The sequence below is a fragment of the Salvelinus alpinus genome, chromosome 10 (assembly GCF_045679555.1).
Source record: "Salvelinus alpinus chromosome 10, SLU_Salpinus.1, whole genome shotgun sequence".
In the NCBI taxonomy this organism is placed as follows: Eukaryota; Metazoa; Chordata; class Actinopteri; order Salmoniformes; family Salmonidae; genus Salvelinus; species Salvelinus alpinus.
Genome location: NC_092095.1, coordinates 67,128,867 through 67,150,850, shown reverse-complemented (window position 1 = coordinate 67,150,850; position 21,984 = coordinate 67,128,867). Strand labels below are relative to the sequence as shown.

The 21,984-nt window shown below is 49.8% G+C and overlaps 2 protein-coding genes across 4 annotated transcripts in view; both read right to left on the bottom strand.

Moving 5' to 3' along the window:
- Positions 1-14,350, bottom strand: part of nbeal1 (neurobeachin-like 1) — a 76,916-nt gene extending 62,566 nt beyond the window's left edge. For both annotated transcript variants that reach the window (XM_071330609.1, XM_071330610.1), the window contains exons 1-3: positions 14,087-14,350; positions 13,269-13,683; positions 2,131-2,222 (exon numbers count right to left, since the gene is read on the bottom strand). In XM_071330609.1, coding sequence (XP_071186710.1) covers positions 2,131-2,222; positions 13,269-13,319 — 143 coding nt within the window. In that variant the 5' untranslated portion in view covers positions 13,320-13,683; positions 14,087-14,350. The remainder of the gene's footprint in view (positions 1-2,130; positions 2,223-13,268; positions 13,684-14,086) is intronic.
- A 1,168-nt stretch (positions 14,351-15,518) lies between these two features.
- LOC139532683 (cyclic nucleotide-binding domain-containing protein 2-like) lies at positions 15,519-21,355 on the bottom strand. 2 transcript variants are annotated; one of them, XM_071330606.1, is made up of 11 exons: positions 21,136-21,355; positions 20,894-20,938; positions 20,342-20,505; positions 18,806-18,962; positions 18,371-18,522; positions 17,828-17,966; positions 17,646-17,727; positions 17,056-17,119; positions 16,827-16,944; positions 16,440-16,603; positions 15,519-16,122 (listed from the first exon to the last, which is right to left on the bottom strand). In XM_071330606.1, the coding sequence occupies exons 1-11, from the start codon at positions 21,316-21,318 to the stop codon at positions 15,900-15,902; spliced, it is 1,491 nt and encodes a 496-aa protein (XP_071186707.1). In that variant the 5' UTR covers positions 21,319-21,355; the 3' UTR covers positions 15,519-15,899. The 2 variants fall into 2 exon arrangements, with proteins under 2 accessions (XP_071186707.1, XP_071186709.1); XM_071330608.1 differs by having other exon boundaries at positions 20,857-20,938; positions 21,136-21,151.
- Positions 21,356-21,984: the final 629 nt, after the last annotated feature.

Here is a 21,984-nt window from a genome sequence, read left to right as displayed (position 1 = left end):
GAACGCCAACACAGATTCCAGAGCTGGTTACGGAACGCCAACACAGATTCCAGAGCTGGTTACGGAACGCCAACACAGATTCCAGAGCTGGTTACGGAACGCCAACACAGATTCCAGAGCTGGTTACGGAACGCCAACACAGATTCCAGAGCTGGTTACGGAACGCCAACACAGATTCCAGAGCTGGTTACGGAACGCCAACACAGATTCCAGAGCTGGTTACGGAACGCCAACACAGATTCCAGAGCTGGTTATGGAACGCCAACACAGATTCCAGAGCTGGTTATGGAACGCCAACACAGATTCCAGAGCTGGTTATGGAACGCCAACACAGATTCCAGAGCTGGTTACGGAACGCCAACACAGATTCCAGAGCTGGTTACGGAACGCCAACACATATTCCAGAGCTGGTTATGGAACGCCAACACAGATTCTAGAGCTGGTTATGGAACGCCAACACAGATTCCAGAGCTGGTTATGGAACGCCAACACAGATTCCAGAGCTGGTTATGGAACGCCAACACAGATTCCAGAGCTGGTTAAGTTTCTGTCATGCCGGCTCCAGCTAGATTTGGCTGAGATTGGGTGTGTACTGTGCACACTTAACGCAGACACAGACACATGCAGAGGTGTGGACTCGAGTCACAAATTTGATGACTTGAGAGTCAACTTGATGGAAAATAAAATAACTTGAGACTTGACTTGGAGCTTAGGACTTGACTTTGACTTGAGACTGATAACCGGGTTTTGTAACACATTTTGTGGCACAGAGTCTGTGAATTACTCTCCACGCAGCCCGAGACAGTCTCCCAGCAGGCCCGAGCGATCCTGCTGCATCCAGGCAGGCCCGAGCGATCCTGCTGCATCCAGGCAGGCCCGAGCGATCCTGCTGCATCCAGGCAGGCCCGAGCGATCCCGCTGCATCCAGGCAGGCCCGAGCGATCCCGCTGCATCCAGGCAGGCCGCGCGATCCCGCTGCATCCAGGCAGGCCGCGCGATCCCGCTGCATCCAGGCAGGCCCGAGCGATCCCGCTGCATCCAGGCAGGCCCGAGCGATCCCGCTGCATCCAGGCAGGCCGCGCGATCCCGCTGCATCCAGGCAGGCCGCGCGATCCCGCTGCATCCAGGCAGGCCGCGCGATCCCGCTGCATCCAGGCAGGCCGCGCGATCCCGCTGCATCCAGGCAGGCCGCGCGATCCCGCTGCATCCAGGCAGGCCGCGCGATCCCGCTGCATCCAGCCAGGCCATATGATCCTGCTGCATCCAGGCAGGGCGTATGATCCTGCTGCATCCAGGCAGGCCGTATGATCCTGCTGCATCCAGGCAGGGCGTGTGATCCTGCTGCATCCAGGCAGGCCGTATGATCCTGCTGCATCCAGGCAGGCCGCGCGATCCTGCTGCATCCAGGCAGGCCGCGTGATCCTGCTGCATCCAGGCAGGCCGTGTGATCCTGCTGCATCCAGCCAGGCCATGTGATCCTGCTTGCTCTGGACTCCAGACAAGTGTAACTGTGACATGATATCCCTTGTTGATATTGACAACTAACATGAATGACTTTCAGCTCAAAATGAAGGTGCAAAACAGTCTATTTCTGTATCTTGCGTTTTGAAAATGCGTCCCCGTTTATGACCCTAATGACAGGCTACCTTTGCACAGCGATGGTGCGCACTTGCATGTGTGCACGGAGACCGCAAGCTACTTTTTAGGGGTCATGGGTCAAAACATTTGAAAACCAATGAGCTAGAGAACAGATGGTTGATTTGCTGTACAGCTATAGGATCGGCTGCAGCACAAACATCAAGAACATGAACCCTTTACTTTGCAAACTCACCAGCAATGGGGCATCAAGCAACTGGAAAGTATTGTTAAGATGTATTATTGCATAATCAAAATGTGTTATAGATAAAATAATGAAAAGGGCTGTCTGATAACCTCAATAAATAGACAAGTATTTGTAGTTGAACAAGTCATTGCCTGTATAGATTTTTACTTGACATGACTTGCTCTTAGACTTGGATTGACTCGAGACTCGACCCGTTCTACTTGGGACTTGACTTGAGACTTGGACCTTGTGACTTGCTTGTGACTCAAATAATAGTGACTTGGTCCCACCTCTGGGGCTATGCTTACCTGGAGGGTGGCTTCTCAAAGTCCACATCTAGACATCTCTCATAGGAGCCAATGAAGATCTCCAGCCACAGCTTCAGGTAATCTGGGTCCCTCTGTCACAGAGAGGGATGGAAGGACGGAATGAAGGAGAAGGATGGAGAAGAGAGGGTGAGGTGAAGAGGTGGAGAGGGAGAAGAGAGGGTGAGGTGAAGAGGTGGAGAGGGAGAAGAGAGGGTGAGGTGAAGAGGTGGAGAGGGAGAAGAGAGGGTGAGGTGAAGAGGTGGAGAGGGAGAAGAGAGGGTGAGGTGAAGAGGTGGAGAGGGAGAAGAGAGGGTGAGGTGAAGAGGTGGAGAGGGAGAAGAGAGGGTGAGGTGAAGAGGTGGAGAGGGAGAAGAGAGGGTGAGGTGAAGAGGTGGAGAGGGAGAAGAGAGGGTGAGGTGAAGAGGTGGAGAGGGAGAAGAGAGGGTGAGGTGAAGAGGTGGAGAGGGAGAAGAGAGGGTGAGGTGAAGAGGTGGAGAGGGAGAAGAGAGGGTGAGGTGAAGAGGTGGAGAGGGAGAAGAGAGGGTGAGGTGAAGAGGTGGAGAGGGAGAAGAGAGGGTGAGGTGAAGAGGTGGAGAGGGAGAAGAGAGGGTGAGGTGAAGAGGTGGAGAGGGAGAAGAGAGGGTGAGGTGAAGAGGTGGAGAGGGAGAAGAGAGGGTGAGGTGAAGAGGTGGAGAGGGAGAAGAGAGGGTGAGGTGAAGAGGTGGAGAGGGAGAAGAGAGGGTGAGGTGAAGAGGTGAAGAGGGAGAAGAGAGGGTGAGGTGAAGAGGTGAAGAGGGAGAAGAGAGGGTGAGGTGAAGAGGTGAAGAGGGAGAAGAGAGGGTGAGGTGAAGAGGTGAAGAGGGAGAAGAGAGGGTGAGGTGAAGAGGTGAAGAGGGAGAAGAGAGGGTGAGGTGAAGAGGTGAAGAGGGAGAAGAGAGGGTGAGGTGAAGAGGTGGAGAGGGAGAAAAGAGGGTGAGGTGAAGAGGTGGAGAGGGAGAAGAGAGGGTGAGGTGAAGAGGTGGAGAGGGAGAAGAGAGGGTGAGGTGAAGAGGTGAAGAGGGAGAAGAGAGGGTGAGGTGAAGAGGTGAAGAGGGAGAAGAGAGGGTGAGGTGAAGAGGTGAAGAGGGAGAAGAGAGGGTGAGGTGAAGAGGTGAAGAGGGAGAAGAGAGGGTGAGGTGAAGAGGGAGAAGAGAGGGGTGAGGTGGAGAGGGAGAAGAGAGGGTGAGGTGAAGAGGGAGAAGAGAGGGTGAGGTGAAGAGGTGGAGAGGGAGAAGAGAGGGTGAGGTGAAGAGGTGGAGAGGGAGAAGAGAGGGTGAGGTGAAGAGGTGGAGAGGGAGAAGAGAGGGTGAGGTGAAGAGGTGGAGAGGGAGAAGAGAGGGTGAGGTGAAGAGGTGGAGAGGGAGAAGAGAGGGTGAGGTGAAGAGGTGGAGAGGGAGAAGAGAGGGTGAGGTGAAGAGGTGGAGAGGGAGAAGAGAGGGTGAGGTGAAGAGGTGGAGAGGGAGAAGAGAGGGTGAGGTGAAGAGGTGGAGAGGGAGAAGAGAGGGTGAGGTGAAGAGGTGAAGAGGGAGAAGAGAGGGTGAGGTGAAGAGGTGAAGAGGGAGAAGAGAGGGTGAGGTGAAGAGGTGAAGAGGGAGAAGAGAGGGTGAGGTGAAGAGGGAGAAGAGAGGGTGAGGTGAAGAGGTGAAGAGGGAGAAGAGAGGGTGAGGTGAAGAGGTGGAGAGGGAGAAGAGAGGGTGAGGTGAAGAGGTGGAGGGAGAAGAGAGGGTGAGGTGAAGAGGTGAAGAGGGAGAAGAGAGGGTGAGGTGAAGAGGTGGAGAGGGAGAAGAGAGGGTGAGGTGAAGAGGTGAAGAGGGAGAAGAGAGGGTGAGGTGAAGAGGTGAAGAGGGAGAAGAGAGGGTGAGGTGAAGAGGTGAAGAGGGAGAAGAGAGGGTGAGGTGAAGAGGTGGAGAGGGAGAAGAGAGGGTGAGGTGAAGAGGTGGAGAGGGAGAAGAGAGGGTGAGGTGAAGAGGTGAAGAGGGAGAAGAGAGGGTGAGGTGAAGAGGTGGAGAGGGAGAAGAGAGGGTGAGGTGAAGAGGTGGAGAGGGAGAAGAGAGGGTGAGGTGAAGAGGTGGAGAGGGAGAAGAGAGGGTGAGGTGAAGAGGTGGAGAGGGAGAAGAGAGGGTGAGGTGAAGAGGTGGAGAGGGAGAAGAGAGGGTGAGGTGAAGAGGTGGAGAGGGAGAAGAGAGGGTGAGGTGAAGAGGTGAAGAGGGAGAAGAGAGGGTGAGGTGAAGAGGTGAAGAGGGAGAAGAGAGGGTGAGGTGAAGAGGTGAAGAGGGAGAAGAGAGGGTGAGGTGAAGAGGTGAAGAGGGAGAAGAGAGGGTGAGGTGAAGAGGTGAAGAGGGAGAAGAGAGGGTGAGGTGAAGAGGTGAAGAGGGAGAAGAGAGGGTGAGGTGAAGAGGTGGAGAGGGAGAAGAGAGGGTGAGGTGAAGAGGTGGAGAGGGAGAAGAGAGGGTGAGGTGAAGAGGTGGAGAGGGAGAAGAGAGGGTGAGGTGAAGAGGTGGAGAGGGAGAAGAGAGGGTGAGGTGAAGAGGTGAAGAGGGAGAAGAGAGGGTGAGGTGAAGAGGTGAAGAGGGAGAAGAGAGGGTGAGGTGAAGAGGTGAAGAGGGAGAAGAGAGGGTGAGGTGAAGAGGTGGAGAGGGAGAAGAGAGGGTGAGGTGAAGAGGTGGAGAGGGAGAAGAGAGGGTGAGGTGAAGAGGTGAAGAGGGAGAAGAGAGGGTGAGGTGAAGAGGTGAAGAGGGAGAAGAGAGGGTAAGGTGAAGAGGTGGAGAGGGAGAAGAGAGGGTGAGGTGAAGAGGTGGAGAGGGAGAAGAGAGGGTGAGGTGAAGAGGTGGAGAGGGAGAAGAGAGGGTGAGGTGAAGAGGTGGAGAGGGAGAAGAGAGGGTGAGGTGAAGAGGTGGAGAGGGAGAAGAGAGGGTGAGGTGAAGAGGTGAAGAGGGAGAAGAGAGGGTGAGGTGAAGAGGTGAAGAGGGAGAAGAGAGGGTGAGGTGAAGAGGTGGAGAGGGAGAAGAGAGGGTGAGGTGAAGAGGTGAAGAGGGAGAAGAGAGGGTGAGGTGAAGAGGTGGAGAGGGAGAAGAGAGGGTGAGGTGAAGAGGTGGAGAGGGAGAAGAGAGGGTGAGGTGAAGAGGTGGAGAGGGAGAAGAGAGGGTGAGGTGAAGAGGTGGAGAGGGAGAAGAGAGGGTGAGGTGAAGAGGTGGAGAGGGAGAAGAGGGAGAAGGAAATAAAAACATGTTAGTGGTTGTCATGTGAGAATAGAGAGATAACGATTCCACTACCTGTAGTATGTCAGGAGGGGCAGATCACAGTAAACTCAGGTGTGTGTGTGTGTGTGTGTGTGTGTGTGTCAGAGAGAGTAATGAGGAGTGCACCTGTCTGCCTGAAAAACAGGCATCGCCACATTCTCTACTCCCGAGGGGAGTCACGAGCAGCTGCCGTTCAGACATTTCCTACATTCCTGGGAACAATGCAGAGAGCCAGAGGACAGCAGCACTGTTCACAGACAGCACATCACCCTCCCACTCTGAGAATGCCAGTCATCTCCACACCCTGGCTAGCCTAAGCTCTATCTCTGCCCAGGGTGGGGAGGTAGAGAGGGAGGTAGAGGGAGGTAGAGAGGGAGGTAGGGCAGGGGAGTTCCAAGGCTTGCCTGACTGACACTGATTCAGGTCAAGGGGGACTGATTTGAGAAAAGGCCCAGAGTATTATTGTTGAACCAGTAGGAGTGGCAGGAATGAACACTGCTGTGTCAGACTAAGTGTTGTTCAATAAGGCAGTAGGCTATATTGTTTGGTGGGGCAGTACTGTGCTTAGTACCATTTGTTTGACAAAGCAGTGTTTCTACACTCCTGGGGTGTAGGCTATTCACTAGAAATCAACAGGAAGCAAATAGACCGAAACCAAGAGGCATTATCAGAACTTGTCCAATAAGAAACGTTGGTTTTCGTTGCCAAATGTGTTGCTACGGTGTGCACTAATGGATAAATACACCCCTGGCCCGTGGCATGTGCCTGCTTAGTCCGTCAGAGAGTAACACCCGTTGAAGGAGAAAACCCACCAGACTGATTGTCGGTCTGCACAATACATGGTGTTCATTCGTTTGCTGTCGCCGCAGTGTGTTATAGTGAACACCCGTCGTTGGCGACTGATGGCCGTCGTTTTAGAGGACGGACCTCTGTTCAGGGGTGCTAACTACTCTTGGCCGGCAGACATTCAACCATCCTACCAGTCTGTCCGTGCCTTTTGTCGATTTTCAAGTGACACTTTTGATGAAGTGGTTTTCTGAGGAGGACGACTACAGTTCAGTTCCATGTAAATGACCATATTTCTTACATCTAGCCAATACTATTCAGGCCCTATAAATGTGCAGTAAGGTTGGTTATGACACTAGAGCAGGACAAGTCTAGGGAAGCCTCAGCCTGCTGCGTGTCACAGTGGGAATGGTCCAGAACACGAAAGAATTCCAAAAGTGAGGTCATCAGAACAGCAAGTGACTTGACGGAGCGTTTGAGAGGGACTTGGACACAGAGTTCAGTACAAGTGTCGGTCTGTATATACTGGAATCAACATGGTTGTACAGCAAAAACATATGACGATCTTGTTCATTCCGCTCTCAATGTGTGTGTTCCCTCCCCTTGACTGTGTGAGCCAGAGCAGGTTTGGGCACTAGCCCCAGGGAGTGTGTGTGAGTGGTTAGAGAGAATGCCCTCTTTCACTGGGCAGCCGGGGAGTACAGATGTCCACTGAGGGCTCAGGGCTGAGACAGGGAGGGCAGGGAGAGCAGAGAGGGACACACCCTGGGCCTGCTTGCTATGGCTCTGTTTATATGAGGCACCACTGCTAACCCAACACCAGGCAACCCTGGCTGGATGAATTCAGATCAGATGAGCTCAACATCTGGGTAGCAACCTATTAGTAATATCTTTAAAACTATCTGACAGACTTTAATGATTGATGACGTATTTCCTATTAGTGTGTTTTCTTATGGTCAGATGGTTTGAGGGGGTGGCTGATCTGGGTTTCCTGTGCCCAACATGTGACCATCCATCCTGATATCATGACCACCCCCTCCCTGACTCTTAATAACACATGACCCCATGGGACCTTCCCAACAGGGTGAATTGTGAGTTTTTAATAGTCAGCTGGTTTGGCAGGGGGTTAGACTATAACTTACGTTGTACCAAGCATGTGACCATTCCTCATGAAATCATGACGACCCCCCCCCTCACTGAATCTTAATAACACATGACCCGGTAGGACCTCACTAGCCGGAGCCTACAAGGTTATCAACATCAATCTTTCCTCAAGGAGATCCCATCGAGAGGTGAAGAGAGCATTACGAAGGAGTTATATCGGTTAATTTACGACCGACCCGGCACTGCCCTCCTCACCCTACCAGACGGGCATGGTTGGCATGGTGACCGAGTATGACTGCTAGAGGAAATGGTGAGGGGCGACTCAAAACCACAATGTCTACTGTAGATGTCCTGTTCCTAACAGTTTCTCTTTTACCAATGTCTTTTATGTCTTCATGGTCCATCTACAGTCACCTTCTCCTCCCCATCAATCTCCAGTACTCACTATCCTGGGATTGACTGATGTCACGGCACCAGTAATATTTATAGTGCACACATGGGAGGGGCTAAACCGCGAGGTGTGGTCGATATATAAACACTATGACATTACTGTTGTTGCTGGTGATATTTATAGCACACAGTGAGACAGGAGAGAGCCGAGAGGAGGGAGAGGAGAGAGCCGAGAGGAGGGAGAGGAGAGAGCCGAGAGGAGGGAGAGGAGAGAGCCGAGAGGGAGAGCCGAGAGGAGGGAGAGAGCCAGAGCCGGGCGAACGAGCCAGAGCCGAGAGCCGGGCGAACGAGCCAGCCAGCCAGAGCCGGGCGAGCGAGCCAGCCAGCCAGAGCCGGGCGAGCGAGCCAGCCAGCCAGAGCCGGGCGAGCGAGCCAGCCAGCCAGAGCCGGGCGAGCGAGCCAGCCAGCCAGAGCCGGGCGAGCGAGCCAGCCAGCCAGAGCCGGGCGAGCGAGCCAGCCAGCCAGAGCCGGGCGAGCGAGCCAGCCAGCCAGAGCCGGGCGAGCGAGCCAGCCAGCCAGCGCCGGGCGAGCGAGCCAGCCAGCCAGCGCCGGGCGAGCGAGCCAGCCAGCCAGAGCCGGGCGAGGGAGCCAGCCAGAGCCGGGCGAGCGAGCCAGCCAGCCAGAGCCGGGCGAGCGAGCCAGCCAGCCAGAGCCGGGCGAGCGAGCCAGCCAGCCAGAGCCGGGCGAGCGAGCCAGCCAGCCAGCCAGAGCCGGGCGAGCGAGCTAGCCAGCCAGAGCCGGGCGAGCGAGCGAGCTAGCCAGCCAGAGCCGGGCGAGCGAGCCAGAGCCGGGCGAGCGAGCCAGCCAGAGCCGGGCGAACGAGCCAGAGCCGAGAGCCGGGCGAACGAGCCAGAGCCGAGAGCCGGGCGAGCGAGCTAGCCAGCCAGAGCCGGGCGAGCGAGCTAGCCAGCCAGAGCCGGGCGAGCGAGCTAGCCAGCCAGAGCCGGGGGAGCGAGCTAGCCAGCCAGAGCCGGGCGAGCGAGCTAGCCAGCCAGAGCCGGGCGAGCGAGCTAGCCAGCCAGAGCCGGGCGAGCGAGCTAGCCAGCCAGAGCCGGGCGAGCTAGCCAGCCAGAGCCGGGCGAGCGAGCTAGCCAGCCAGAGCCGGGCGAGCGAGCTAGCCAGCCAGAGCCGGGCGAGCGAGCTAGCCAGCCAGAGCCGGGCGAGCGAGCGAGCCAGAGAGAGCCGGGCGAACGAGCCAGCCAGAGAGAGCCGGGCGAGCGAGCCAGCCAGCCAGAGGCGAGCGAGCTAGCCAGCCAGAGCCGGGCGAGCGAGCCAGCCAGAGCCGGGAGAGCGAGCTAGCCAGAGCCGTGCGAGCGAGCCAGAGCCGGGCGAACGAGCGAGCCAGACGAACGAGCGAGCCAGGTGAACGAGCGAGCCCAGCCAGAGCCGGGCGAGCGAGCTAGCCAGCCAGAGCCGGGCGAGCGAGCTAGCCAGCCAGAGCCGGGCGAGCGAGCTAGCCAGCCAGAGCCGGGCGAGCGAGCTAGCCAGCCAGAGCCGGGCGAGCGAGCTAGCCAGCCAGAGCCGGGCGAGCGAGCGAGCCAGCCAGAGCCGGGCGAGCGAGCGAGCCAGAGAGAGCCGGGCGAGCGAGCCAGCCAGCCAGAGGCGAGCGAGCTAGCCAGCCAGAGCCGGGCGAGCGAGCGAGCCAGCCAGAGCCGGGCGAGCGAGCTAGCCAGAGCCGTGCGAGCGAGCCAGAGCCGGGCGAACGAGCGAGCCAGACGAACGAGCGAGCCAGGCGAACGAGCGAGCCAGAGCCGGGCGAACGAGCGATCCAGAGCCGGGCGAACGAGCGATCCAGAGCCGGGCGAACGAGCGATCCAGAGCCGGGCGAACGAGCGATCCAGAGCCGGGCGAACGAGCGATCCAGCCAGAGCCGGGCGAGCGAGCGATCCAGCCAGAGCCGGGCGAACGAGCTAGCCTGAGCCGGGCGAACGAGCTAGCCAGAGCCGAGCGAACGAGCTAGCCAGAGCCGAGCGAACGAGCGAGAGCCGAGCGAACAAGCTGACCAGAGCTGGGTGAGCCAGAGCCAGAGCCGAGCCAGCCAGAGCCGGGCAAACGAGCCAGAGCTGAGCGAACCAGAGCCGGGTGAGCCAGAGCCAGAGCCGAGCGAGCCAGAGCCAAAAGAGACAGAGCCAAAAGAGACAGACTTGGGATACCAGTAGGCTACCAGTCACAAGAAACCACTGCTATAGGCAGTCAGCAGAAACCACTGCTATAGGCAGTCAGCAGAAACCACTGCTATAGGCAGTCAGCAGAAACCACTGCTATAGGCAGTCAGCAGAAACCACTGCTATAGGCAGTCAGCAGAAACCACTGCTATAGGCAGTCAGCAGAAACCACTGCTATAGGCAGTCAGCAGAAACCACTGCTATAGGCAGTCAGCAGAAACCACTGCTATGGGCAGTCAGCAGAAACCACTGCTATGGGCAGTCAGCAGAAACCACTGCTATAGGCAGTCAGCAGAAACCACTGCTATAGGCAGTCAGCAGAAACCACTGCTATAGGCAGTCAGCAGAAACCACTGCTATGGGCAGTCAGCAGAAACCACTGCTATGGGCAGTCAGCAGAAACCACTGCTATGGGCAGTCAGCAGAAACCACTGCTATGGGCAGTCAGCAGAAACCACTGCTATAGGCAGTCAGCAGAAACCACTGCTATAGGCAGTCAGCAGAAACCACTGCTATAGGCGGTCTGCAGAAACCACTGCTATAGGCAGTCAGCAGAAACCACTGCTATAGGCAGTCAGCAGAAACCACTGCTATAGGCAGTCAGCAGAAACCACTGCTATAGGCAGTCAGCAGAAACCACTGCTATAGGCAGTCAGCAGAAACCACTGCTATAGGCAGTCAGCAGAAACCACTGCTATAGGCAGTCAGCAGAAACTACTAGGCCTGTGTTGTTGCTACTTATGGATTCAAAAAGTGATTGGTGCTACCCTGATCCAATGATGTATAGTTACACAGGCCTACAGACCTAGTTAAAATGACAGAATATTTAATGTAGGCCTGTGTCTATGGTCTCATCACCTTAGTGGCTATAAGCACAGGAGGGGCAGATAGACCTAATGATAACGAGCTAACCACATAGACATCATGCTTCCTGGAGTTCAATACTACAGGGGTATGCTTTATGTTGTCGAAAAACAAGAGCCATATCTTTACCATCATCGAGAACCAGAGGGATGAGTTTTGCATGGTCGTGTTTGGTGCCTCGCTGCCATTGTGGTGTTAACAATGCTGTCAACTCTAACTCTGGGACGATACTCCAGGCTGATGACAGTGACACCACACAGACTGCTGGGTAAGAGGATCGCAATGTGACTGCCTCAGTGGTCGTCTGCTACCTTTTAGCTCCAACATGAACTGGAGTTAAAAGACTGGTGCTTTCCTACCCACAGATTTACAACAGCCAACACATGTATGGAGTGGGCTAGGCTAGTTAACTTTGGAGGAAAGAAACTCACTGTGGGATGTGTTCATTATGCACCAAACAGAAACTGACTGAAACAGGGAGGCAGGGACATCATGGATTCAGCCAATAAGAAACCTTCATTTTTGTTTTCCATTTTAAAACATTTTCAGTTACGTACCCTAATGAACACGGCCCAGGGGTTTAGGCTTATTGCATATCTGACAGGCCAGTATTCAAGCATCACACACTCACCAAATTGAGTTGGAGGTGAATTAATTAGTGTCAAAGCCTTTTACTATGACCTACAGCTACAGGATAAACTAGTTCCTGACCGCAGCGCCACTACTCCCTTTAATTAGGCTGCTCAACCGGGAACAGTAGTTGCTAGGTGTGACTCCACCCCAGGGACCAGGGTGACTTACTGTGATGTCTCTGTCAACCTCTGGCCCCGTAGTGTTGACAGCCCTGCTTGGGTTAATCATTATAGAGGTGAGTAACAATTCAGTCACACTGATCTAATGGAAGTTAGAGAGACCACAGTGGTACTGGATATTTTAGCTAGGTAGCCTTGCCCGAGCGGCCCATAGGGCAGGGGACTATCACCTGTTTCTGTAGCGTGAGGCAGCTTTAGGATTGAGTACGCAGCCTTACAATTTCAGGGCGGGATCCTAACCCTAAAGTCAAGGAGTTGGTCATTTTAGCTTAACTAAGCTCCCATTATTGTTCATATGCCATGCTGTGTTAAAGGTCAGTTATCTTGGTACAATAGGGTGTAATGAGCCTATCCCTCAATGAGGTGTGACATTAACCTGCAACACTGAAGTGTATGGCGTCTTGAGGGCAAGTGGAGACAATGGGCAGCCTCACACAACAAACATTCCGGAGCCGATTTAGCTCACGTGACGGACTACACGTTCCCCTTGCTCCTGATGTATCCTGGGAACCCTGACACACACACACGCTGAAGAGGAGACCCCTGAGCCAGTGTTGACATTGCGGCCGGTCTGGGGGAGGTAAAGGTCCTTACAAATTATTTAAGCAATTTAGGCAAAGCCTCACAGGGTTTGTGGCCACATGCAGAGTGAAATACAGGCCTGAGTGCAAGATCAAGTGTGTTTACTCAATGTTTTGTACACGTATTGTTTACAAAGCAGGTGACAAATAAAATCAGGTTTGATACTAAACTAGCCTGGTCCCAGATCTGTTTGTGCTCTTGTCAACTCATGTTGGGCATGACAATAAGTTAAAGGGAGTTGGCATGACAACACAAAGACTGGCACTCAGGCAGGATAATACTAAAAACTTGTGCCATAGCATTTCCTGCCCTGTGTCGTGTGGGAGAACAGGATAGCTCAAAAGGCTAATGCTTATGAGAGGGTTGTCCTTTTGAGTGGGATTAAAGAGGAATTGTGTTGACTGCAGTTGAGACTCACATGAGGAGAGGCGCAGGCACCAAGCTGTGATTGGTCACCCAGTGCAATGAAACAACTGTAGCTACTACAGTCAATCAAGGGGGAAATAGGTCTAGCTAGGTTGCAATACAAAACAGAATCTATGGAATTGTATTATACCCTTGTACATAAAACAAGACGTCACTCAACTAAAATCTAAATACCAGGAGACAGACTTTACACAGTGCAGGACAGTCCAGCAGCTGTTACTGAGAATAGTGGAGGAAGAACAGGATGGCTTATAAATTCAAGCCCGATTACAATTCATCATCTTGGCTATGTTCTGTTATAATCGCCACCTGGCACAGCCAGAAGAGGACTGGCCACCCCTCAGAGCCTTCCTCTCTAGGTTTCTTCCTAGGTTCTGGCCTGTCTAGGGAGTTTTTCCTAGCCACTGTGCTTCTACTATCTGCATTGCTTGCCATTTGGGGTTTTAGGCTGGGTTTCTGTACAGCACTTTGTGACATCAGCGGATGTAAAAAGGGCTTTATAAATACATTTGATTGATTGATCATCACCCATTACGTCATCTCAATATACCACAGCTATTGTAATAGCTTGGTTACCTTACTGACAGTACACCGAGTTAATGCTCAGAGATGGGCACAGATTCTAATGCATGTTTTATGTGTCAAACAGATCAAGAGAAAGGTTTGTTTACCTTGTTGCAATACAGCATCCAGACCTCGTACAATCTTTCATTTGATGCCATTCTCCACGGCGCGTGGTGGGCTTCCAAACAGGTCAATTCTCCGGATTCCTCATATTGAGCCCCTAGCTATATCTCCTCATTCGGGCATTGCTCGTATACATATCGATTTGAGATGTTAAGTGAAATGTCACAATAAAAGACAACTCCGAAAATAGTTCAAATAACTTTCTACTTAGAAAGGAAAAACAAAATATTCAAATGTAATCCCAGTGGCGGTGTTTCTTGATATTGGAACTTCCTAAAGCATTATTCCATCGTGAATTATGGATTCCCAAGGTTTCGCGTTTCCTGCTGTGGTGAGATTTCCACGGTCAAAGTCGCACTACGTCCACTTCTCGACTCATATGCCACTGGCTCTGCCCTTCTGTGGAAAGCCAAGCCACAAAACAAAGTTAGTATGTCAAATATACAAGTTCTGTGGCGACAGTTTATAAATAGTTAACAGCACTTGTTTATAAACACAACACCAGTAGGCTATACCTTTGATAACGTTAGCTGACTGGTTATGATCGCTAATTTAGCTTGCTGTAAACAAACCCTATGAATCAGCCATCAGCCCAGGCTCGTTCTGTTCAATTAGATATCTGCCCTTTTGCAAGAGAAGGATACAGCTGACGAAATAAAACACAAAGCTAACTGACGTTAGCAAGCTAACTTGGGGTTGCAATACGCAGAAAAACGCTCGAGTTAGCAAAGTTACTTAGATAACAAGCTGTCATTGTGAAACAAGGTGGCTAATATTAATTAACTAGCATTATCGTTCTTACCTGTGATGTGTCAAAACGGCGAAGCCTTTTTTTCCTGTCTACTTCTCATTTCACACAAACGACGAAACGAGTTTGTGAATTTGCTTGACCTTGCCATAGAATTTAAACAATTAAAAATGTCACCACATAAACAATACAAACGCACGCATTACTAACGAAAACGACAAAATGTTACAACCAGCCCATTCCTGTACACTGGGAGAGCTACAAACAACACTGGCGGTTAGTGTTGTGGCACTGCCACTCGTGAAGCTGTCTACAATGTGCGAAACGCGGGCAACTACTTCCTGATGTCAACTTTTTCAATTTTCAAAGTAAACGTTCACATTTATTAAGCCCAAGGGACTCTTAAAAAAAACATTTTCAAAACAAAACAAACATAGGTAGAAGTGTATAGTGATAAATATTAATGTTGCCAAAATTGACTAAATAACTTAAACGATTAACAATTCATTTCTAAAATTTTTCAAAATAAATATAACTGAACTGAATCCAAACTGGATTTGGCCTAAGTTAGCCTACTATTTTAGAGTTTAGACAAAATACAGCCTACCAACATATGGGGATACTTACAGAAGACTGGCAAAGCCAATAATAATAAAAACATATTGATTGGGCTAAACCAGCTCCATAATGAGCAGGGGTGCACATAACTCAGATCGTGAATTTAGTTAGGATTTTTTTTTTATATATACATGGGAAAAGCTAAACAATAATTGATTTTCAATTTTAAAAAACGGTGCTTTTATTTTGACATGTAAATCCGGAAGTCAAAATATTTTTGTATTTAGCTCTCGTCAATTGCCTTGCTATGATAGGCTGAGTAAGGGGAGCTTTGAATATAATTACATTTATTTGCCGGCCACAATATATATTTCAGAGGCAGAAGACATTCAGCTATACATGTATGTCTATGGAGGAATTATTTCAGTATTTTTCTTTTGCGACAGTCATCAATCCCTTTACGTTGCCGATGTGGAGCTCGTGGGTCGTTAGGGGTGGGTCTTGGTTGCGAAGGAACCGAGCTTAAGTTTGGCTGTGATTGGTTACTTTCAGCTGATCACCATGTTGTTATGCAGTTACCGCCTACTAGGGTAAAATTATAGGAGTTCCTCAGTCGTACATCATATGTTATAGGAATCTGTCAGGGGATGACATTGTCGACGACGTCGCACGGAACCATTGGTTGATATATGCAACATCTGAGCAGGGGAATGTGACCATGATGTGGCAAGCTGATACTTAAAAAATATCCAGGCTTTGTAAGATCTCGCATGCATCATCAACAACTGGGCAGAGGGACATAGCCATAAGTATGTCTAAAGCCTCTGTCTATTTCTACAATTTCTCTTCTTAAGATCTGTTTTTACACCTAACCTTAAGCACACTGCTAACCTTATGTCTAAACCTTACATTAAGATAATAAAACACATTTTAGTTTTATTTATTTATTTTTTACAATATAGCCAATTTTGATTTCGTGACTGTGTTAACTAGTGACAACCGAGTTCCTCCAGCTTTCTACTCACAGAGAGCAGAGGCAGGGGCAGAAGAGTTTAAAGTATGTTTTCTCATGACCCGCTCATGAGAAATTATACTTCAAAACCTTTCTTCTTGAGAAAAGGTATTATGGTGTGCAGATAATTTGATTTCTGCCTGATGTTAACTAAATGCAGTGAAATAGTTTTTAGTTGCAAGGTAGGCATGGGCCATAAGGATGAAAATAAGGAAAAATGCAGCAAACGCTCAAACTTGAAACACATTGATAAAACCATGTCTATGTATTCATTCATCTACACAGTTATTCCTTTATTTAATATTTTTTTGGCTCTACCCTCTGCTTTGTCTGTTTCAGCCTGTTGACCACGTGTCTGGTCTGCTGAAGGGCCTGGCTGGGGCCACAGTGGCCCTGCTGCTTCTGGGTTTTGGGGTTTCTGATTGGGGCGACCCGGTGGGGGAACAGGTCCTGTAACACACTGTGTTTGTAGTCCTTCCAGCGGCTGTGTTCCAGGAACACAGTGCACAGCTCGTCGTCGCTACACAGGAAGATAACACAAAAGCGGTCTTAATAATATATTCCATTCAGCAGACGCTCTTTTCCAAAGCGACTTACAGTAATGCGTACATTGTCCCTAGCTAGATCTGAGAGGATTAGATAGGTATAAGCAATACAGTGAAAGTTCCACCTTGCCCTCTGTGGATTGCTTGCCTTACACCTATCTAGTCCTGAGTCGTCTTAGATCTACACAAACACCTAGAGGGTAGGGGCAAGGGGTTGTTTCTGGTGCCCCGTCTTTTCTATGAAGTGCACCAGTAAGGGCAGCCCATCTGAACTGGTATCCATACGTCTCACCTTGGGTAGGTTTTCTGCAGGGCCTCCAGCTTCTTCATGGTGGTGTTGTCCACCAGCTTGTCAAAGCGAGTCTTCTCCACCCGCAGGATCTCCACGCTCTGGCTGACCAGAGTGAACCTGCGACAGTCTCTCTGCTTTGACGGCATCAGGTACTGGTTCAGACCCTGAACCACACCACACAGCAGATACACAGAACCATAGAGTTAGAAAACACTAGAGGAAGAGTTTAAGGAAGTGATTACAACTCTATGCTCAGAACACAGAATGCCATGGATGTCATATTATCATGTTATTACATGGTCATCCATGCTGAACACAAGGCACAAGTACCATACAGGTTTCTTCCAATGTTGATGTGGGTAACGTCTGGACCTTAGGGCTACGTACAAATGTGCTGCTCTGATGAAGGGTGTCGATCAGGAAACAGGCCCTGGTGGGCAGGTCTGCAGGAAGTCCTCTGGGAGGACGTGGAGGATTATTGAGGAGGACTTTGTGTTTTATGACACTGAGGAAGAGTAGAACAGACAGACACAACTTAACTGGACACAGCTGAGATGCAGCGACGTCACTGATGTGTGGTACATCCAGGTAAATACACTGTGGCCAGTTACATTACCTTCCTGGTTGGATGGTCAGCTCGCCTTTGAAACCATGTGTTGGCAAACATGTACCTCTGCTTACTGAGAGAGAGGAAGAGGGAGAGAGAGAGCGACAGAGAAAGAGAGACAGACAGACAGAGAGATGGAGAGAGAAAGAGAGCGAGATAATGTTGCTTTTATTGTTCTTCAACATGTCATTGCACAAATGTTAGAATCTTACTCAAAACTCAAAACATACACATTTTTTTATAAAAATAAAATAAGTGTTACTCTGGTTGCTATAGGATACAGGGAAAACTGAGGTTGCCTATAACTTTTATTATTTTTTACCTTTATTTAACTAGGCAGGTCAGTTAAGAACAAATTCTTATTTTCAATGACAGCCTAGGAACATTGGGTTAACTGCCTGTTCAGGGGCAGAATGACAGATTTGTACCATGTCAGCTCGGGGAATTGAACTTGAAACCTTTCGGTTACTAGTCCAACACACTAGGCTACCCTGCCGCTTAATGCTGCTTAATGCTGAAATGTGAACTGTGTATATTGTATGCATATTTTGTGTGTCTTCACATTACAGTAGGATTGTATTATAAACATGTGCCAGTACCTGAGTCTGCATACTGTTTTAGGAGGCGTTGGTAGGCACTGCAGGAGGTAAGGTCCACCACTCTCAACACGTCACATTGGCCCTGTAATGGAAACATTTAATCTCAAACATCTCTGCCTGCAACTACATTACCCAACATTCCCCACATGTACTGTAGGACTACAACTTAGCCCCCCAGTTACCTTGCCAATGAAAATAATGTTGCCCATGTCGTTAGTGTCCTTGACGACCACGTGGCCGTAGCGAAATTGCTCGGCCTTGGAATGGTCAGCCATCTGTTCAATGAGAGAGTATGACCAGGAGGACACTAGCTGGAGTGACCTGGGAGAGAAGGGGCACAGAGGTGAATTGGCGGAAAGAGAGGCAATGTGACTCCCGGTGACTGAGTTACAAACACCGTTTGTAGTGGGAGTTCAAGGTGCTGCTCAACAAAGACAGGTTTGTAGCGGGAATTCAGGGAGGCCTTCTCTTTTCAGTAGGAAAGTAGGAGTGGTGCTCTGCTCAACAAAGACAGGTTTGTAGCGGGAATTCAGGTAGGCCTTCGCTCTTCAGTCGGAAAGTAGGAGCGGTGCTCAACAAAGACAGGTTTGTAGGGGGTATATATTCAGATCCTAAACTCATCTCTGGCTGCAGAATCTCACCGGAAGAAGCTGAAGTGATAGTAAAACATCCTATTATCTCACCGGAAGAAGCTGAAGTGATAGTAAAACATCCTATTATCTCACCGGAAGAACCTGAAGCGATAGTCAAACTCCCTCTTGAGCTCTACGTCCATCTTGTTAGCGAAGAAGTCTTCCTTGTCGACCACCATGAGCTCCGTCTCCTCCATACACACCACAGTGGCATTCCTCCTCAGTGTTTTGATCAAGGCCACATCCTGACAGACAACAGTTACTGACCATTAATAATCAGAACAGTCAAAACCACATGATTGCGCCAGTAGCCTAGCTACAGTCAGGTTTGCTATTTCATGTGGTTGAAGCTACTCATCTGCGTTGCCCATCAGGCTTTGAATGTATGTGAAGTATGACGTTCGCAAGAACCCAGATATATTTTTCCTAAACACTAAACAATATCACTACTATTCTCACCACTGCTACCTCCACGATCAGTACTTCGACTATTAGCTTCAACTAAAACATATAATTGTGAGGCCTCACCCCGAAGCTCATGCCCTTCTTGATGAGGATGGGCTCCTTATCCACGAAGGCACTGCTACCGTCGTTGTCCTTGGTGACGGCCAGTAGCCCAGAGAACACAAAGTAGAAGCTGTGTCCCCAATGGCCCTTCTTAATGACCACTCTGCGGCGCTCCAACCTGCAGACATAGCCGCACGGGGTGATTGGTAACTCTTTATTTATTAGGATCCTCATTAGCTGTTGTAAAAGCAGCAGCTACTCTTCCTGGAGTCCACACAAACCATGGAACATAACATAATACAGAACATTAGACAATAACAAACTTGTAAAGCATTATAATGCCTTGTAAACATATTTGTAGTACCTTATGCAGTCATAGTTAATTGTAACAGCTGTGATAGGTCTATATTATGGCTTCTTATTATGGCTTCTTGTTGTGCGTTAATGCTTGTACTCCTGTGTCCATGGGAACCAGGGCTATCGCTCAACGCAAGCCATTTCGATCTACGGTGTCCACAGATCGATTTATAATCGAAAATGTCGGTCGGAACCAGTACCAGAATCACGCAGGTCCCCTAAGCTGAAGGGGACTTTACATCTAAGTGGTTAATGCTAAGCTGAAGGGGACTTTACATCTAAGTGGTTAATGCTTTATTGTACAGTTAAGTATAACGCTTTATGACTGCATCTATAAAGTCCTATGAATGTTTATAAGGCAATACAACACTTCACAAGAAGCCACTTCAACTAAAGTGTTACCGGATTATTATAGCCTACCAGTAGGTCAATGGCAGCTATACAGGCCATCAAAGCCCAGTACAGACTAGTAAAACAAGGGTTGTGTTTATTTGACACTAAAAGAAACAAACTGACTGAAACAGGGAAGGACTATACTACCTAGACATTTTCCATTGCGTTCCCTAAGACAGGGGTTTCCAAACTTTTTCACTCAGGCCCCCTTTCCATGCAGAAGACACATTTCAGTTGAAGGCATTCAGTTGTACAACTGACTAGGTACCCCCTTTCCTTTCCAGCATTGGGGAACATCCGGGGGCCTCCCTGTGCACGCCATGTCTATTTCTATGGGCACAAGCACTGTTCATGACACAAACTGTTCACACCCTTCTTGTTGGTGGAGAGAATTTTGCAGGGTTAAAGCTTATTTCCTGCAATTCTACACATTTTGTCATGGGGTGAAAATAACATTTAGCAGTTTTAAAGCTAATTATCTTGCAATTCTATACATTTTGCCATGTCTAATGTGTATTCATGTGATATTTGAGAGACACGAACATTACTACAAAATCTACGGGATAAAAAACATTAGCTGACATGAGCTAGTTTCTGACAAGTTATAAATAGCTCTCTAAGGTACGCAATGACTGACATGACAAGAGGAAAACTGATGATGCAATAACCAATATAGAAATGACACCTTGTGCATTCTACTAGTACAACTTTCAAGAGTAAGTTGAAAGCCGGACTGAGTTCCTTAAAAAAAATCTAAATATGTTTGGGAACCACTACCCTAAGGAACCCAAGTGATTGACCTCTAACCTCTGATAGCGAACCACCCTGGCCAGAAGGAGTTGCAAGGTTCCACTGTAGCGACGGAACATGCTCACAGAGCTCAGCATGTTGTGAACCAGCAATACCTCCGACTCAGAACGCTCCTCTGGGCACTTCCGCATAATCTCCACCAGCAGGACAGGGATCCGGTCCTGGAATGTTCCAGACATAACGCTCACACACGTATACAAGCACACATACGCTCACACACATTCACACATAGCATTCACGCTCAGACAGAGACACACACACACACTTACGCTCACACACATACACACACAGCTTTCACGCACACAGACAGAGACACACACACACACATAGCATTCACGCTCACAGACAGAGACACACACACACACACGTACGCTCACACACATGCACACATAGCATTCACGCTCACAGACAGAGACATACAAACATAGCTTTCACTCACACAGACAGAGACAAAGACACACACACCAAGGAGAACAATGTTCCTTCCGGTCATAAACACAGTATGGTCATACCCAGCATAGGTCTTCTAAATTCATACGGTATCGTTACCTCTTTCCCTTTGAAGTGGTTCAGGTCAAACACCAGATTTTTACCCTGCAGGAACAGAAATCATTGTTGACTTTCCAGTCTTTCTGGATATCAAAACTATAGCTTCTTTCTCAATCTCCCATCAAGACTGTCACATAAACTTGGTAACCCTAGGTGCCCGTTAGTCCAGCAAAACACAGCACCTTATCACTTCCCCTTAACAGTAGCACTCTCCTACACGCACTCACACACACACGACCCACCGTTCCCCCGGCCGGCTGGTTGGTGATGGTCTCCCGGAAGTTGAACTCCATGAATTGGCGATAGTTGGAACGGGACATGAAGTAGCGGCAGAAGCGAGTCATCAGGATGACGCTGCGCACCGCCCACTTAAAGCCCAGCTTGCCCCGGCATGGAGCAGCCTGCACCGGGGCTGAAAATAACATCTCCGCTGCCTGCTGGAAATGTAAAACCGCCGATGGCTAGAGAGGGGAGGGAAGAACGGAGAGAGGGAGGGAGACAGAGAGGTCAATACATGGACTGGCTAGAGAAGGGAGAGAGAGAGGTCAATACATGGACTGTAAGGTCATTGGCATTGTCACTACATCTTCTCCTGAACACCCATGGTCAGAGGACACAGGTTGGACTGAACTATGAACTAGAGTGGCATACATAACAGTACATGCCGTTGATAAGGGGGGAGGGGTTTATGTGGCCAGATCTGAAGGCCTAAACGTGAACTAAGAGAGCCTACGTAGAGCCCTGTTACCATAGAAATACAACTAAGATGGTATAATAATAATGGCTGACAGTTTGTGCCTGCAGACTCTAACAAAAATTCCTATCTAGCTTTCTATATCTATGCACATTACCACATCCTTGAGGTCCGTCTTGGCCTCCTTCGCAGCTGCTGGAAACAGAATGAGATGCTGTTCAAATGAACTAATAGCCCTCACCAGGACAAAATGATAGACATACCGGTGGTGGGTATGTTTCTAAGCCACAGCATTTTTGTAGTGACTAAGATGTAAATTAAGAAACAAGGTGGTTTTACCTTTCTCCACTTTCTCTCCTGTCTCCATTGTCCAATGGTGTCAGGTGTTAGTTGTTTA

What these genes read in the sequence shown, in the direction of transcription:
- LOC139532683 (XM_071330606.1), bottom strand. Translation starts at nt 21,318, where the DNA reads ATGTTATTTTCAGCCCCGGTGCAGGCTGCTCCATGCCGGGGCAAGCTG. An exon ending in AGAAGGGCATGAGCTTCGGG is followed by an intron (nt 18,523 to 18,805) that starts GTGAGGCCTCAC and finishes GTTGTCTGTCAG; the next exon opens with GATGTGGCCTTGATCAAAAC. An exon ending in AAAACAGTATGCAGACTCAG is followed by an intron (nt 17,120 to 17,645) that starts GTACTGGCACAT and finishes CCTCTCTCTCAG; the next exon opens with TAAGCAGAGGTACATGTTTG.